Raw genomic sequence first — 19,714 nt, forward strand, 5'->3', positions numbered from 1 at the left:
GGAAGGGCTAGAATACAGGAAATCAATATATCAAAATATAACAGCTGTTGAAACTGTGAGATTGGTACACAAGGGCTCATGGGACTCTCCACTTCTGTGCATTTGAAAATGCTCATATTATTATTAATATAACAGTATTGTTATAACACGTTATTATTATAACATTAAAAGGGTGGAATTTATATAACATATAAATTACAAAAAAATAGTGTTAAAGAACCTATTAGTGGCTGCTAGGGGTTAGGGTTGAGGATAGTGATAAAAGAAAATTTATATTTTTAGGATAAACAAGAAAATTTAAACATAAAATTCTCTCTGCCAGTTTGGGCCTCCTCCCTCCCTCTTTACAGTGAAATATGCATCTTCATTACACACTAACCAGACTTCCTCGAAGATGGGAATGCCTTCTTCACCGTAAAGATCAATTTTTATTTCCTTTCTTCTGACACTAGTAATGGAACTTCTTAGATTAGTATTCTTTCCGAATTCTGTAAGAGGCCATGGTGACTTACCGGTTGCTTTCTATGTGCTTATCTGGACTATTTATATTTGATGAACTTTATGTAAAATACCAGTGTGTCATTTTGATGTATGACCCTTTGACTTGAAAAGGTATATATATGAATGTGCCTTCAACCACTAACAGGCAGAGCAACTCGCAGAGCTTCTGAGAGTCTGTCTCCCGTATTATAATCCTTGGTTTGGCTTGAATAAAATTCTCCTTTTCTTAAGCAGGCCTGCAAACAGGTATTTACCCACTGAGTTCACCATTCCACCACAGGCGTCTGAAAAAGACCCACCACAAGTAGTGCCTCTTCCTCCTTCAGCCGCTGTGCCGCCTGCCTTTGCGCCTGGATGCTGGTGACCTGGGCATTTAGCCCCAGGCGCGTGTTCTCCACGAGCTCCTTCTGCCTCCTCTCCTCCTTAGCCTCTCGCCTCTCTTTGGCCAGGCGGTCTTCCTCCCAGAGCTTTGAGAACATCTGTTCTTCCACCACCTTCTGCCTTTTCAGCTCCTCGTTAAACGCTATCTGAGCTTTACGCTCCTCACACACAGCCTTCTGATGGATACAAAACAGCTCAGCGCGGAGCTCCTGGCAGCGTTCCCTGAAAGGGCAATTTAAAAAAGAAATCGAGCCTTTCATAAGACATTGCTCTCTTTAGGCACAAATCTGCACTGTCAGACACTGAAGTGAGAAAGTTAAAGAACTGGATGTAGGCCATCTGAGTGCGGATACACATGGGGGAGCTGCAAGGAGGAAGACAACAGGATGCCACAGACAAAATCCAGGCCCTGTAGTCAAGCGGAGCAGCCTCTGAATCCTAGTTCTGACGTTTCCTGTGTGACCGTGGATCACAAACTCGATCCATCTGAGCTTATTTTTATATCTGTAAAAGAACTGTCTTTTAAGGTTCTGCTAAGGTTCAGAGATAAATGGATGTAAATACCTGGTAGATAATAGGAGCTGAGTGAATGGTAATTACTGTGATTACTACAGAGGAAACAGAAGAGGAACATGTCCCCGCAACATTACAGTTAGGTTAAGGCTTTGGTAGAAAGAGACCCTGCGTGTACACCCAAGAAGAGATCCAAGGATAGAGTCTGCATGATCATGGTGACGCTTCCCTATTGCCTCTGGACTCCAGGCAGGGCAGGACACATGTCCACTAAAGGGCTTACCGTTAGAGTTGAGAAAACAGTCCTATTCTCGCCTTTCAGCAACTAGGTTTATGTCACCATTCAAGAGGAAATGTTATTTCAGTAAGTGTTTACACCTTATTCTTTCTTCAGCTTTCTTCAGATGTTCTTCATTGAGCCCATTTTTAATATAAGAGCTGTAAAATTCAACACTGACTGTACTTTAGAATTATTCAGCTATATTTTCTAAACTCCACTCTTCCTTTCCTCCAGATCAGACTTGTTAAACCAGAATATCAGGGGATAAGTCCCATCTGCATTTTTTTAAGAGTGCCTCATGTGGTTCTGACATTTAGACAAGTTTGAGAGAACATTTGATGGGAAGGCTTTTTTAAAAAAAAAAAAAAACAACATCAATTCTTCCTGTCTTCTAAATCAAATTCTACACAAAGAAGCTATAGTCTGGAGAATGAGTTCAACAAAGAATTTTAAAGAAATTTGAATTGCTAAGACTGAAAGAAAGGATGAGGTCTAAACTCTTATTACCCAAGGGTGGCCAATATCACACAAAATGACATTTATCAGATGCAGCTGAGTATTGTTTACCATTTGATGAGGATTAGTCTCACTCCTCAAAATGAATCTCTGTGAGAGCTGGGACTCAGGATATATTTCAGGAACATATGACCCATACTACTTACCCAATGGCCAATAAATAATTGTTGGTTTAACTAATACATAATTATACTGATTAGCAACATACCAGCCATCCACATTCTGTGGAAGGTGCAATAGATAACAGAAGCTGAAGTTACTAGGTTACAAAAAAAAAAAAAAAAAAACCACACACTTTAACACTGAAAAAAAAAATCATCTGTCTAGAATTCACCTGTGAAATTCTCAGATTTGGCCATGATAACTTACTAAAGTCCTTCTCAATCCTATGATTCATATTCTAACAAAGCTATTCAATTAATGGAAATCTAAAACCTAAGAATAAGAAGAAATATGGCTTATACTTAAAATTTTTATTTAAAATAAAATAAACTCTTTCTTCCTAAGTATAAAACCAATACATGCTCATTGCAGAAAAACTAGAAAATAAAATTATGAAAGATACTATAAATAATGCTGCTGCTGCTGCTGCTAAGTCGCTTCAGTTGTGTCCGACTCTGTGCGACCCTATAGACGGCAGCCCACCAGGCTCCCCCGTCCCTGGGATTCTCCAGGCAAGAACACTGGAGTGGGTTGCCATTTCCTTCTCCAATGCATGAAAGTGAAGTCGCTCAGTCGTGTCCGACTCTTAGCGACCCCATGGACTGTGGCCCACCAGGGTCCTCCATCCATGGGATTTTCCAGGCAAGAGTACTGGAGTGGGGTGTCATTGCCTTCTCCATAAATAATGCTAGTCCTACTATTAAGAGATAAACACTATTAGTATGTTAATATATATTTCTTTCCTATGTATGCATCTTTTTACTAGAATTGGGGTCTTTCTGCATATCTATATCTCCTGTATTTTAATTTTTCCACCTATCATTTTATTGGGAGTGTTTTCTCATGAAATATTCTTTAAAATATTTTCTAACTTCAAAACTTTATTATAGTTTAATAAGCTGCATAGTAGAGACTAGAGTCTATAAATACATCACAGTTTACTTAAACATTCCCCTGTTTGATGAACATAAAGGTTACTTCTGACTTTTATTACAATGTTGCAATGAACATGGTTTCTGTCACTCTTTCTGTTTATTGCTAATGATTTTTTTAAGGTAATTCCTTCCTTAATATAAAACCAGAGTACAAAAACATTCTTAAGGCAGTTAGTTGATGATACATGCTGCCAAGAAGGCCAGAAGTGACACCATATGAAAGAGCTCATATCATATTCATTTTTTCAGATCAGTAGGTCTTCAAACTTTTTTGATTATGCATGTCTTTCAGTAAAAAAAATTCTAAGCACCCACAATATTATTTATAAATTATATGAGGTTATTAATATGTAACTATATCATATAAATTAGCTAGCCACAAAAATTAAAATGAGCTGAGCTAAAAAGTAACAAATAGAATACCTATTTTAATGATAATAATTACTGATAAGAGGAAAACTTTTTGTCGGTGCTTTACATGGTACTTTTACATATAAAATCTTATTTCATCCTCATAAGGACCTTATAAGCAAGTATTATCCCCATTTCAGAGTTAAAGAAATCAAATCTCAGGGAGCCAAAATTTCTTTCCAAGTCACAAAGCCAGGAGTAATAATATTATTAACAATAGTTATTAAGTGCCTATTATTTGCCAGGCACTGTTCTAAGCAGTTTACATGTCTGAACTCTTACAATCTTCATAACAACCAATATTGCAGCAAACACTATTGTAAGCTCATTATTACTATTATTTTATCCTCAGTTTGCAGATGAGGAAATGAAGGCACAGAGCAATATTGGGTAGCACAGGTATCCACTGACAAAATGAAGGGACAAGCTACTGAATAGAGAAAACATTTGCAAATGACATGACTGATAAGGGGTTAATATCCAACATATAAAAACAACCTATACAACTCAATTAAAAAAAAAATTTAAAATGGACAGAGGAACTGAAGACATTTTTCCAAAGAGGACATGCAAATAGCCAACAGGCACATGAAAAGATGATTAGCGTATCATCAGGGAAATGCAAATCAAAACCACAGTGAGAGAACTCCCTGGAAGTCCAGTGGTTAGGACATCACGTTTTCACTGCCAAGAGCCTGGTTTCAATCCCTGGTCAGGGACACAGTGTGACCAAGAGGAAAAGGAAAAAAACCACAATGAGATTCCAGTTGCACTTGCTTGTCCGAATGGCTATCATGAAAAAGAACACAAATAACAAAGCTGGCAAGGATGTTATGCAGCCATGGTGGAAGACAGTATGAACGCTTCTCAAAAAACTAAAATAAAACTACCATATGACCCAACAATTACACACCTGTGTACATATCAGAAAAAAACAAACAACAACAAAAAAAAACCCTAAAAGCTAAAAACACTAATTCAAAAAGACACATGAACCACAATGATAGCAGCATTATTTATAATTGTCAAGATATGAAAGCAACGCAAGTGTCCATTAACAGATGAATGGATAAAGAAGATGTGGTACATACAGACAACAGACTACTCAGCCATAAAAAAGAATAAAATTTTGCCATCTGCAGCAAAATGGATGGACTTGGAGGGTATTATGCTAAGTAAAATAAGTCAGAGAAAGAGAAATACTGTATGTTATCACTTATATGTGGAATCTAGAAAATACAACAAGCTAGTGAATATAACAAAAAAGAAGCAGACTCATGGATACAGAAATCAAACTAGTAGTTACCACTGGAGAGAGGCAAGTGGGAAGGGGCAATACAGGAGGAGGGGATAAAAAAATTTTTTTCACAATGAACTTGAAAGCATGATCTGTAAAAGAAAAATCGAAATATTGGATTTCACCAAAATTAAAAATTTTTTCTCTGTGAAAGACCCCATTAAGAGGATTTAAAAAAAAAAAATAAGCTACAGGCCAGGACAAAATATTTCAAAACTATATATCCTACAAAGGGCTCATATCTGGAATATATAAAGAATTCTTACTACTCAACAGCTAATCCAATTAGAAAATGGGCAAAAGACATGAAGATACATTTCACCAAATTGAATATACACATGGCAAATAAGCATATGAAAAGTTGTTCAACATCACAACCCATTAAGGAAATGCCAATTAAGGCCACAGTGAAATATCACTGCACACCTCTGTCCTAATAATGACAGTATCAAAAGCTGGCAAAGATATGAAAAAAACTTGATCTTTTATACATTACTGGTAGAATTATAAAATCATACAGCCATGTTGGAAAATAATTTATTAGTTTCTTACAAAATTAAGCATACATATAAGACCAGCATATGGCAATTATCTGAGAGAAAGGAAAACTTATGTTCACACAAATATATGAACACAAATGTTGATATTAGATTCATTCATAATAGATAAAAAACTAGAAACAATCAAAATGTACATAAGTGAATGGTTTACAGAAATTTAAATACATCCACACAATGGAATACCTCTCAGCAATAAAAATGACAAACTATTAATACATGCAGCAATTTAGATGAACTTCAAAGACAATTCATTGACTGAAAAGGCCAATTTTGACAGATCACATACTGTACAAGTTCAAATATACAATATCAGGAAATTATGAAGATGATGGTGAGAGTGGTAGCTGTGACTATAAAGGGAAGCACAGGAAGACCCATGTGGTGATGGAATAGTTCTGTATCTTGATTGTGTGGGGTATTAGATGGATCTACATACATGATAAAATGGCACAGAATTATACATATACATTATGCCAATGTCAATTTCCTTGTATGATATTGTGTTATAACCACTGAAGGAAAAATGGGGTAATAATATATTTCTGTACTATCTTTGCAATTTTTATGAATACATAATTATTTACAAGTAAAAAGTTTTAAAAGTCACTGGTTATCTTGTTGTTATTATTCATTTCCTTTCATTATTGTTACTGAAAGTAATTTTGCTGTTTAGAAGACCTGGAACAATAAAAATGACCCATTCTAGTTATCAAATATTCTAGGTATGCCACTAAATATACTAAAAGAAATTAATGTACTTATCTGCCAGAAGACATGTACAAGAATGTCCACAGCAGCTTTATTCATAAGGATCCAAAACTGGAGATACGTGAAATGCCTGTAACCTGGAGAACGAATAAACTGTGGCATATTTATACAATGGGATACTAAAAGGAAGAGGAAGGGGAAGCAGAGGAAGAGGAATAATTTCATCTTGCTTTATACATACATTAAAGCTTAAATTATATTTGCAGTAATGGGGCATAATTTAGTATCCCTTGATCAAAATTTAATCCTGGCCTTTCACTCTTATGATGAATTTAAACTGTATTTATATTGTAGTTCTGTTAGAAGTACTGCATTAAAAAACACTGAAAATGGTTTGCTTTCAAGTAAATTATGGTAGTCTCCCTTATCCACCATTTCACTTTCTACAATTTCTATTACCCATGGTCAGCTGTTGGAGAAGGCAATGGCACCCCACTCCAGTACTCTTGCCTGGAAAATCCCATGGACGGAGGAGCCTGGTAGGCTGCAGTCCATGGGGTTGTGAAGAGTCAGACATGACTGAGCAACTTCCCTTTCACTTTTCACTTTCCTGCATTGGAGAAGGAAATGGCAACCCACTCCAGTGTTCTTGCCTGGAGAATCCCAGGGATGGGGGAGCCTGATGGGCTGGCGTCTATGGGGTCATACAGAGTCGGACACGACTGAAGCGACTTAGCAGCAGCAGCAGCATGGCCAGCTGTATTCTGAAAACATTAAATGGAAAACTCCAGAAATAAAAGTTCAAAAATTTTCAATTGCACATTGTTCTAAAGTGTGATGAAACTTTGCACCACCCAGCTTCATTCCGCTTGGGATCTCCAACAACTGACATCCTCTGCTCCTGACATTCAGTCATCAGCATCGTCACAGATCAACAATCCAGAATCACCCAAAGTAGGTGACCTGTGGTCAGGTCAATAGCCTAACGCTACATCCCAATACAGGGCCTCCCGGGTGGCACTAGTGTGAAGAACCTGCTTAAGAGGGTTAAGGGACCGGAGTTTGATCCCTGGGTCAGGAAGATCCCCTGGAGAAGGGTATGGCAAACACTCCAGTATTCTTGCCTTGAGAATCCTATGGATAGAGGAGCCTGGCATGCTATGGGCCACAGGGTCACAGAGTTGGATAACTGGAGCAACTTAGCGCACACACACGCATGCACGTCACAATCCATCATTTATCTTACTTACCATATAGACATTTTATTGGGCTTCCCTGGTGGCTCAGATGGTAAAGCGTCTGCCTACAATGCAGGAGACCTGGGTTCAATCCCTGGGTAGGGAAGATCTCCTGGAGAAGGAAATGACAACCCACTCCAGTACTCTTGCCTGGAAAATCCCATGGACGAAGGAGCCTGGTAGGCTACAGTCCATGGGGTCGAAAAGAGTCAGACACGACTGAGCAACTTCACTTTCACTTTTAGACATTTTATTAATCTCACATCATCACAAGAAGAAGGGTGAGTATAGTACAATAAGATATTTTGAGACACAGAGAGAGAGAAGGAGACCACATTCACAAGTTACATTACACTATATTGTTATAACCACTCCATTTTATTATCTGCAATTGTTACTAATCTCTGAAATGTAACTAATCTATAAATTAAACTTTGTCAGGGATGTATAGGAAATGTATAGGAAAAAAACACAGTGTATACAGAATTCAGTTTCAGACATTTACTGGGGATCTTGGAATGTATGCCCCATGGATAACATGGGTGACTGTTGCAGGATATAACTATTTCTTCTAAAATTCTAATTAATTCATCTAACTAGCAAGGTATACAACATGAAGTTGTATACTCAGTTTTATAAGATTTCTTTATAAAATCTTTATAATTGTTACCAAATTAATAAACATTTTAAGAATCCAAACCACTTATGAAACTTCATTTTTTCTTACTGTGTAAAAAAGAAAAAAAAAAAAAAAACATTTACTATAAAGTGGGAAATATACTAATGGTCCATTGAAATCCACTTCCTAGTTTCCCCTTTGCCCCTTACAGCATTTTCTCCTCCAGTAGCCAGTAGGGAGAATCTAGATCCTAACAAAGACAGGAGGTGAGGCTGTGCTTTACATGGGTTACAGACAACAAGTATAGATAAGGTGCATCCACAGAAAGGATATGAGAAAGACTTAGAATCCCTAGCTAGGCTGATTGGTGAAGGTATTTCTTTCCTGAAGTCAGTTAGTAAAAGCTGGAAGGGGTAAATACTACTTCACAGGCAAACATAGCCATACAAGACTTCAAAGAATACAAAAATGAAGGAAAATATACACCAACAAAGGAATACAATGCTTTTTTAGTGATCAATCCCAAAGAAATAGAGATGTACAAGTTACCTGCTAAAGAATTCAAAACAACTGTTTTTAGGAAGATCAGTGAGTTAGAATACTGACAGATGACTCAACAAAATCAGGAAAACAACATAGGAACAAAATGAGAAGTTCAATAGAGATAGAAATCATCAAAAAGAACCAAACAAATTCTGGAGCTGAAAAATACAATGCATGAAATAAAAATCCAAAAGATAGCATCAACATCAGACACAAACAAACAAGAGGAGGAAAAAAATCTGAGAATTCAAAGACAGAGGGGCCAAATGGATAAAAAACAAGATCCAACAACATGCTGCTTATAACAGACCTGCTTCAGGTTTAAGGCTGCTGCTGCTGCTGCTGCTAAGTCGATTCAGTCGTGTCCAACTCTGTGCGACCCCATAGACAGCAGCCCATCAGGCTCCCCTGTCCCTGGGATTTTCCAGGCAAGAACACTGGAGTGGGTTGCCATTTCCTTCTCCAATGCAGGAAAGTGAAAAGTGAAAGGGAAGTCGCTCAGTCATGTCCGACTCTTAGCAACCCCATGGACTGCAGCCTACCAGGCTCCTCCGTCCATGGGGTTTGCCAGGCAAGAGTACTGGAGTAGGGTGCCATTGCCTTCTCCAGGTTTAAGGCTACATATCTTTAAAGTCAAGGGATGGAAAAAGATACTCCATGAAAGTAGAAACCAAAAGAGAGCAGAAGTACCTACACTTTGACAAAATAGACCTTAACTCAAAAGATGTTACAAGATGTAACAAAAGACAAAAGATGTAACAAGAGACAGAGTCAATTCATCAAGAGGATATAACAATTATAAAGTCATCCCTTCATACCTGTAGCAGATTCACTTGAGGATCTGCCACAGATAACAAAATCCACAGATGCTCAAGTTCTATAGTCAACCTTCCATATCCATGGTTCCACATTTGCAGATTCAACTAATCCCAGATCATATAGTACTACATTTATTGGGAAGAAAACACATTTAAGTGGACCTTCAGAGTCTGTGTTGTTCGAGGAGTTAGCAGTATATGCACTCAATATCAGAGCACTTAAATACGTTAAACAAAGATGAACAGATATCAAGGGGAAAATAGACAGCAGTGCAGTAATAGTAGGAGACTTCAATATTCCATTTTGGCAGTGCACAGGTCATCCAGTCAGAAAATCAATAAGGAAACAATAGACTGAAGTATACTTTAGATCAAATGAATCTAACACACATACACAGAACATTCCATCTAATAGCAGAATACATAATCTTCTCACGTACACATGGAGCATTCTCCAGGACAGATCACATGCCACATCACACAAAAGTCTTAAATTTAAAAAGATTGAAATAATGTATCTTTTTTTTTTACCACAATGGCATAAAAGTAGCAATCAATAACAGAAAGAAAGCTGGAAAAATTAACAGATGTGTGGAAATTTAAAAAACACACTCCTGAACAACCAATGGGTCAAAGAAGAAATCAAAGGGGAAATAGAGCGATGGTACGGGGAGGGAGGAGGGTTCAGGATGGGGAACACATGTATACCTGTGGCGGATTCATTTTGATATTTGGCAAAACCAATACAATATTGTAAAGTTTAAAAATAAAATAAAATTTAAAAAAAAACCCTTAAATGAAAATGGAAATACAAATATCCAAAATTAAGAGATGCAGCAAAAGCCCCCTTAAGAAGGAAGTTTATAACAATAAACACCTATATTAAGAGAAAAGAAAGATCTCAAAAATCTGACTTTACCTCAAGGCACTATCAAGAATAAACTAAGCCCAAAGTAATCAGAAGAAAGGAAATAACAAAGATCAGAATGGAAGTAAATGAAACAGAGACTAGAAAAATGATAAAACATATCAATGAAACTAATAGCTGTTTTTTTGAAGAGGTAAAACGGACAATCTTTAGCTGGACTAGCTAAGAAAAAATGATTCAAGTAAATAAAATTAGAAATAAAAGAGGAAACTTTACAACTGATACTGTAAAAATACAAGGGATCATGAGAGACTATTAGGAACAACTATATGCAAACAAATTAGATAATCTAAAAAAATGGATTAATTCCTAGATACATATAACCTACCAAGACTGAATCATGACAAAAGAGAAAATCTGAAAAGACCAATAATGAGTAAGGAGACTGAATCAGTAGTCAAAACTCCCAAAAAAGAAGCCCAGGACCAGATGGTTTCACTGGTGAGTTCTACCAAACATTTAAAGAAGAATTAATACCAACCCTTCTCAAATCCTCCCCAAAAAATGAAGAAGAGAGAACACTTCAATATCCCTAATGAACACAAATGTGAAAATCCTCAATATAATATTAGCATATTAGAAGAATCACATACCATAATCAAGCACAATTTATCCTTGGGATGCAAGAATAGTTAAGTATATGCAAATCAGTAAATGTGCCACATCACATTAACAGAATGAAGGATAAACATTATATGATCATCTAATTAGCTACAAAAGAAATTTGACAAATTTATGATACAAAAAACTCTCAACAAATTAAGTGTAGAAGGAATGTAGCTCAACAGGCTATACATAACTAGCACACAGCTAACATCATGTTCAGAAGTGAAAAATTGAAGGCTTTTTCTTAAAATCAGGCATAAGACAATGGTGCCCACTCTTGCCACTTTTATTCAACATAGTACTGGAAATCCTAGCCAGAGCAGTTAGGCAAGAAAAAGAAATAAATATATCTAAAATGAAAAAGTGGAAGTAAAACTGTCTGTTTGCAGATGACATGATCTTACTTTATATATATAGAAAACCCTAAAGATTCCATCAAAAAGTGTTAGAACTAATCAGTGAATTCATTAAAGCTATAGGAATTGAAATTAATGAACAGAAATCAGTTGCATTTTTATACACTAAAAATGAACCACCTGAAAGAAAAATTAAGAAAATAATCCTATTTCCAATAGGTTCAAAAACAATAAAAATAGGAATAAATTTAAGCAAGGAAGTTAAAGATCTGTATACTGAAAATTATAAGATACTGATGAAAGAAACTGAAGATTCAAATAGATGGAAAGATATCCTTTGTCCTTGGATTGGAATATTAATATTGTTATTAATAAAATGTCCTTACTACCCAAAGTGACACATTCAGTGCAATGCCTATCGAAACTCCAATGGCATTTTCACAGAAAGAGAAAAAAATCCTAAAATTTCAGTTGAATTACAAAAGATCTCAAATAGCCAAAGCAATCTTGATAAAGAAGAACAAAGCTGGAAGCATCACACATTTGATGTCAAACTATATTACAAAGCTATAAAAATCAAAACAGTAATGATAGTGGCATAAAAACAGATGAATAGAGCAATACTCAGTTGGTAAAGAATCCACCTGCAAAGAAGGAGACCCCAGCTAGATTCCTGAGTAGGGAAGATCTGCTGGAGAATGTATATGCTACCCACTCCAGTATTCTTGGGCTTCCCTTGTGGCTCAGCTGGTAAAGAATCCACCTGCAATGTGGGAGACCTGGGTTCAATCCCTGGGTTGGGAAGATTCCCTGGAGAAGGGAAAGGCTACCCACTCCAGTATTCTGGCCCTAGAGAATTCCATGGACTGTACAGTCCATGGGGTCGCAAAGAGTGGGACACGAATAAATGACTTTCACTTTCAGAGCAGTGGAACAGAACAGGGGGCCCAGAAAGAATTCCATGTATCATATATATGGTCAACCAATCCTTTATAAAGAGGCCAAGAACACACAATGGGGAAAGGACAGTCTCTTCAATAAACAACCTTGGTAAAACTGGATGACCATAGGCAAAAGAATGAAACTGGATCACCATTTACAAAAATTAACTCAAAATGGATTAAAAACTTAAACATTAAGACCTGAAACTGTAAAATATGTAGAAGAAAACATAAGGGGAAAGCTCCTTGATATTGGTCTTGACAATGATTTTTTGGATAAGATGCTAAAAGCAAAGGCAACAAAATAAAAAATAAACAAGTGGGACTATATCCAATTATTAATAAAAAGTTTCTTCACAGCAATGGAAACAACAAAGTAAAAAGGCAACCTACAGAATGGGAAAGAATATTTTCAAATCATGTATCTGTTAAAAGGTTAATATCTAATATACTTAAGAAACTCATATAACTCAATAGCAAAAAACTAATAATCTGACTACATAAATGAACAAAAGCCCTGAGTAGGCATTTTTCCAAGAAGACATACAAATGGCCAAAAAGTATGTGAAAAGATACTCAACATCACAAATCACCATAAAAATGCCAATCAAAGCCACAATGAGATTATCACCTCACACCCGTTAGGACGGCTATTACAAAAAAAGAAAAGAGATGACAAATGTTGGCAAGGATGTAGAAAAAAGGACACCTTTGTACACTGTGGTGGGAATACAAATTGGTAGAACCATTATGAAAAACAATATGGAGATCCTTCGAAAATTGAAACTAGAACTACCATATGGAAACAAACTGTTTACTGAGGTATGAACAGATAAAGAAATTGTGGAATGGGATATTGTGCACTCAGTCATGTCTGACTCTTTGTGGCCCCATGGACTGTAGCCCACCAGGCTCCTCTGCCCACGGAATTTTCCAGGCAAGAATACTGGAGTGGGTTGCCATTTCCTACTCCAGGAATGGAATATTGCTCAGCATAAAAAAGAAACTTCTGCTCTTTGAGACAACATGGATGAACCTGTAGGATATAATACTAAGTGAAATAGGCTGGACAAAGAAAGACAAATACTATATGATCTCACTAAACATGGAATCTAAGGGGAAAAAAGGTTTGACATATAGAAACAGAGAGTAGAATGTCAGTTCTCAGGGGCTAGGGGATAGAAGAAAAGGGAAGATTTGCTCAAAGGATATAAATTTTCAGTAATAAGATGAATGAATAAGTTTTAGGGATCTAGTGTAGAGTATGCTTATTTAACTTATATGCAGAGTACATCATGAGAAACGCTGGGCTGGATGAAGCACAGGCTGGAATCAAGACTGCTGGGAGAAATATCAATAACCTCAGATATGCAGATGACACCACCCTTATGGCAGAAAGTGAAGAGGAATTAAAGAGCCTCTTGATGAAAGTGAAAGAGGAGAGTGAAAAACTTGGCGTAAAGCTCAACATTCAGAAAACGAAGATCATGGCATCTGGCATTTGCCATCACTTCATGGCAAATAGATGGGGAAACAGTAGAAACAGTGACAGACTTTATTTTGGGGGCTCCAAAATCACTGCAGATAGTGATTGTAGCCATGAAATTAAAAGACACTTACTCCTTGGAAGGAAAGTTATGACCAGTCTAGACAGCATATCAAAAAGCAAAGACATTACTTTGCCAACAAAGGTCCATCTAGTCGGGGCTATGGGTTTTCCAGTAGTCATGTATGGATGTGAGAGTTGGACTATAAAGAAAGCTGAGCACCGAAGAATTGATGCTTTTGAACTGTGGTGTTGGAGAAGACTCTTGAGAGTCCCTTGGACTGCAAGGAGATCCAACCAGTCCATCCTAAAGGAAATCAGTCCTGAATATTCATTGGAAGGACTGATGCTGAAGCTGAAACTCCAATACTTCGGCCACCTGATGCGAAGAACTGACTCCTTGGAAAAAGATCCTAATGCTGGAAAAGATTGAGGGCAGGAGGAGAAGGTGATGACAGAGGATGAGATGGTTGGATGGTATCGCCAACTCAATGGACATGAGTTTGAGCAAGCTCTCAGTGTTGGTGATGGACAGGGAGGCCTGGCATGCTGCAGTTCATGGGGTTGCAAAGAGTCAGACACCACTGAGCGACTGAATTGAACTGAACTGAATGTAGAGTATGGGGACTACAGGTAATAATTCTGTATTGTATACTTGAAATACACTGAGAATAAATCTTATGCATTATCACCTCAAAGCAAACAGACAGAACTTCTTAGTGCAAAGATGTATGTATAATTAACAAGACTTAAATGTACAACTGCTATGCCCTGTTAGGGCTACACTTTACTGTAAATCAGTCTTCCTAAATAATCTTTAATATACAAACTTCAGATTTGATGTGTATGTTTTCTGACATCATTACCTGAATTGCTGGTCTAGCTTTTCAGCCACAAAATCCTGTCTCTCTTTTTCTTTCTTCTCTCTTAATAATCTTATTTTATCTCTCATTCTATCTTTTTTCTCCTCAATTGTTTCTTCTTTCAATTGCATTTCAGTAAAATACTCATTTTCCTCGGATGCTAAAAGTTCACGTAACCTAGGTTCACAAAACAAAATGACAACAACAAGCAAAGGAATTAAAACTGTCATGCTACATGTACCATTTCACTAATTGCTTTTTATTTTGTTAAATTCAATTTCAGAAGTATATATTCAGTTGTAAATTTTGTAAGAAGGAAAGATCATTACAGTATTCCATAAAATGAGTTGTCACCTAAAGCAATAGAGACTAATCTATGCCACGTTTTATTTGATCACGTACAGATGAGATATGTGATCTATATTTCAACAAAAAAAGCAAAATGAGCAAGATTTTAATTATAATAACAAAATATGATACAATATGTTCTTTTGATTTCTATCAATAGGTTATCACAAGTGAAAATAAGCTATTGGTTTGGTAGGAATAAGACTAGCTCAGCCATGATCCTTACTATAAAAATTCACTTGATTTTTGATTGGTCAATCTCAGGCTCTGGTTTCAGAATGTCTCAGAGTCTGGATTAGCCAGTTTTTAAGCCTTACTTATTTCGTCTTTCTTCAGTGTTGATGATAAACCCTTGCATGGCATCCTTGACTCTTGCTTTCACAAGACTGTCCACAAACTTGCGGTCATTGTGCTGGTCCCACTCAGTTTTCAAGCGATCCCGCTCGATTGACTTAATGGAAGCCAAAATAGCATGATGTTTCTGATGGCTGTGTTGGATTCTTTGCAGATGATGCTCAGCTCCTTGGCCTTTGGGAGGCTTGGCTCTCTGGAACAAAAAAAAAAATCAAGTATCACTTATGATAGACCCAAAATCAACTGCATATTTTCAGTTAATCCACAATACCTGTATTAAACAAAATTTGGTATATAAAACTAATATATCCTGCTATAACTGTAAACAACTTAAGTGTCTAAGATGTAACTTGTTTGAATTATTTGAAACCTGTACCTAAGGTGTCATCAAATCAGTCTCAAATATTTCTCAAATGCCATTTGAATAAAAGTTCATGGAATTATAAAGTTAAAAATTTGAATGGGACTCCAGAGATTATCTAATCAAATCAGACTTAATTTATTTGCCCAAAGTGCTCTGAGTAGTGAGGGCAGAACTGAGTAGAACAAAAATTAAAGGTCTTCTAATTCCTGACCTTAATCTTGCCACCTACTATCCCACCTTGCTTTTCAGGGCTCTGACAACATAGTTACCACCATCAAAATCTTTCAATTAAAGTAAACTACTCACTAAGTATATAGGATATATATAACAAGTTGTGACAGTGAAATATCCTTTACTAAGAAGGAAGTAAGGAAGACAGAAAGGGAGGAAGGGAAAGAAGGAAAAGAAAAAAAAACAAAAACTAATGGTAGAATTTGACTCCTATTTCTACTGTCCCCAGAAGTTTAATGCAAGAGCTGTACTCCTGACATTCTGGGATTAACTTGAATTTCTGTGAATATGTTCATTTTATACAAACTTTCATCAAAAAAGTTGGAAATGCATACACCATTGTGAATAAATATTGACACATTTGCTAAAATCATATGGACTATATCTTTTCTATTTCTGCATTGCTAGCATGAAGCATGGCTACCAGTATCAAGTTCTCAATACGAATGAAGAGGAAAGATGAATGAATGAATGAAACTGTTCATGGGTGGGCTCGATGTGACTCTTGCCCCTCCTGGGGCCACCATGAAATCCATGGTTTTGAGCTTTGTATTTTCAGCCAGGTTTAGCAAATCACCCTTAGGTGAGCAGTCAGACTCTGGTGTGCTGATGCACCGTAACAAAGATTTTAACTCGCGGCACAGAGTCAATCTCATCATTTACACTGAGAGCATCATTGTCTGGATTACCAGAATACTGGCACTGAAACTTGGTAAAGCAGTCTCCTAAGGAAATGAAATCAACATTTGAAGACAGCCTCATGAAAAGATTCAAGGTTTGGGGTATACACACGGGTGCCTAGAATAGTTGAACAAGATAATACAAAGCTGAGGTAGGTTGGAGACAGAAGGTGATGTTGAAGGTTACATCATGGGAAGTAGCTAATTCATACTGAAATTATTTAGAGCCTAGATTTAGTTAACAAACTACTGTTCTCTAATATGTATGGCATCCTATGAACGCAGACTCAGTGATAACAAAGCAGAGTTGGGTCAAGGCTGCACCCTGAGCAGGACACACTCAGGCTCCTAGTAGACAGATGGGCTGAGAACAGGAACCAAGCACCAAGGTCATCGGGAGTCAACTGTCTTAAGTCATCAGGGCAAGAATCAGGCTCTGAGGTACATTTTGACTAAAGAGGAAATAGCAGTGGAGGGCAGAGAGAAACAGACTGAGCAGTAGCAGGGAATTAGGAAGCCCTTTAAGGCTGTGGCATCCTGGGTAGGAAGACCTTTGTGGTCAGGGAGGACCCTGTCTTTGGATGAATAAAGTAAGATCTGGAGTTCCCGAACAAGATGGTGCCAATCCATGCAGTCTCAGTATTATGTACTCAAAACCTATACTATTTAAAAGAAAAATAATATAAACCAGATCTGCAATTTAACATTTTGATGTAGCTGTATTAAAGAAAAAAAGAGAGAAACAGGGGGAATTAATTTTAATATATTTTTATTTAACCAATATATAGAAAATATTATCTCAATATATGACTCTAGACATATTACAAGTGCTCAAATTTGTGGCTAGTGGCCACCATACTGAACATTGCAACTCTTAAACCGTGCTACAATCAGAATGAAGGGTTTAATAACTACCTTGTACTTTCAAGGTCACCGAAAGCTTTTGTTACTGTAACATCTCAAATTAGTTTCTACTATTACAGTTTAACGTCTTAAAGAATAACATCTTACAAGCTAAGGTTTGATTCTGGCCTCTACTGATAACTGTGTGATCTTGAGTAAGTTACTTAACCTCTTTGAGTCTCAGTTTTCTCACCTGTCAAAAAGAGCAAAACAAATGGCTTCCTAAAAAAAATTTATTTCAAGAAGTAAATAACTGGGTCCCTAGGAGGCACTCACCAAACAGCTGCTCCTTTTGCTGCTTCATTACTTCAGACATTACATCTTTCACCACCTTCTCTTGAAGAAATTGTTTAGCATTCAAGTCTCATCTCTGGTGGTTTTAACTCTTCTCCCATTGCAACTCTACAACCTCTAACATCCACACTTCTTATCACACTCTAGTATCTGAGATACACCAGCTCTGACTTTTCCCTTTCCTCTTTATTCTTCTATAAACGTAAAATATTCAATAGGCCTGCTTCTCTGGTTTGGTGGTGATTTGGTGGAATGGAAATCCTTATTGGTTTCCAACACAAGGAATGTCACCTGACCAGTACCCCAGCTGAGCTCAGGGTTCAGATACAGAACCCAAAGTACATCCACTTCTGTCCGTCATAAACCTCAAACCCTACAGACTGTAGAAGACTCCAGTCGCCTGATTTCCAAACCCAGATCCTACAGTCCCTGGACCTAAAGAAGAGGGAGCAGGTCTATAAACTGACTGACAACTGCTATGTGCACTACAGAGCATAATAAAACTATATCGTTCATCATCTCTGACCTTTCTTCCACAGTGTCCCGACACGGACAATACAGTACACCGCGATCAACTGTGCTGGCACACTGTGTTAATCTTTAACGATTTTGTGCATGAGCAAGTTGTTTCTGCAATTAGATGATAAGCAGTTTGAAGGCAAGGACCAAACTTTTAGAGAAAGCGAAATCTCCCAGGGTCAATGTATTCACCCCTGTATCTTCCACAGAGCTGCGCACACAGCAGGGACTCATGTGATGCCTCTATCGTTGCTTAACTACACATGGAGGTTTTCTAGCCTGTGGAAACTAGTGTGTAGAAGCAAAGGAATGCAGGTGCGTGGACCACCTGTCCGAGGTTCTGAGCAGCGCTCATCAAATTCTGCAGCACAGCGTTCCCCTGGTCGCCTACCACCACTGCTGCCGTAAAGGCAACCAACCTCCTATTCCCAAGCCTGCAGGTATGCTTCTGTTATGGTTGAGTCAGCAAAGGAAGGGCCCTAAAACCACTCAAAACCCCCAAAGGCCAGCACTCTTCAACAGACGGTTTTCCTAAACGTACAGAACTAATCCCGACCGTACAGCTGAATCACTGCCAGCCCAGATCCCAGATTTCCCTGCCACCTGACCCAGCGCCCTTTCCTTGACACACACTCTGCATTTTAAGGGGACGACCTCTTTTAAAAGTCTTGCAAGATCTTCAACCTTCAAGATCGCCAGTGGTGATTCTCCAAATACAGAAACTAAATACAGCTGAAGGGGGAAGAAGGGTAGGGAGGGGCGGAGTAAGAGAGCTAGGCAAGAGACCTTTTTCTTCCTTCGTTCAAAATTCAAACTACTGCGTCAGGCACCTGCTTCCCTTGAGAGAACCCCTGCTGGGGGCCAAGGCTGGGTTGGGTCCTGAGATGGGGAAGATACAGAAAACGGTAGGATCCCACACACATATCCCGTGCTTACCACGATCACGACTTTGGGAGTGGGCCCCTTAACCTCTCTCTGTACGATGCCAAACCGCTGGCTGTACATTTTGGAGCTTCCTCGGGTTGGGGGCGGTGTCCGCTGCGGTTCCCCAACCACAGCTACCGGCGGGACGAGCTTGTGAGATGCACTGGTCTGGTTGCCAGTGGTGCGCCTCGCGGGGCTAGGGACAGGTGAATGGGGCGGAAGTCGGTCCCGTTACCATGGTGACCACAGACGCGGGCACTCGCTACTTCCTCTTGGAGTGGAAGAGCTGAGTCTGCGCAGTCCTCACCCTGCCCTTGGCCATGCCTCCCTCCGACCTCGGTCCCTTTCTAGGAGTCATCAAATAGCAGAAAAAAG

At 38.0% G+C, this 19,714-nt stretch overlaps 1 protein-coding gene across 8 annotated transcripts in view; it reads right to left on the bottom strand.

Moving 5' to 3' along the window:
• CFAP53 (cilia and flagella associated protein 53) overlaps positions 1-19,535 on the bottom strand; it is a 41,527-nt gene extending 21,992 nt beyond the window's left edge. For 5 of the 8 annotated variants that reach the window (XM_086373502.1, XM_086373504.1, XM_086373500.1 and 2 more), the window contains exons 1-4: positions 19,352-19,534; positions 15,388-15,617; positions 14,726-14,899; positions 801-1,104 (exon numbers count right to left, since the gene is read on the bottom strand). In XM_086373502.1, the coding sequence (XP_086229628.1) occupies positions 801-1,104; positions 14,726-14,899; positions 15,388-15,617; positions 19,352-19,420 (777 nt within the window). In that variant the 5' untranslated portion in view covers positions 19,421-19,534. Of the gene's footprint in view, positions 1-755; positions 1,105-1,678; positions 1,816-7,514; positions 7,615-14,725; positions 14,900-15,387; positions 15,618-19,351 lie in introns of those variants that run through there. The other 3 variants (XM_086373503.1, XM_086373507.1, XM_086373506.1) reach the window with 3 other exon arrangements.
• Between the last annotated feature and the right edge of the window lie 179 nt (positions 19,536-19,714).

Source organism: Bos grunniens, chromosome 24 (assembly GCF_055505025.1).
Source record: "Bos grunniens cultivar Pamir isolate PY7600 chromosome 24, Bosgru_T2T1.0, whole genome shotgun sequence".
Classification (NCBI taxonomy): Eukaryota; Metazoa; Chordata; class Mammalia; order Artiodactyla; family Bovidae; genus Bos; species Bos grunniens.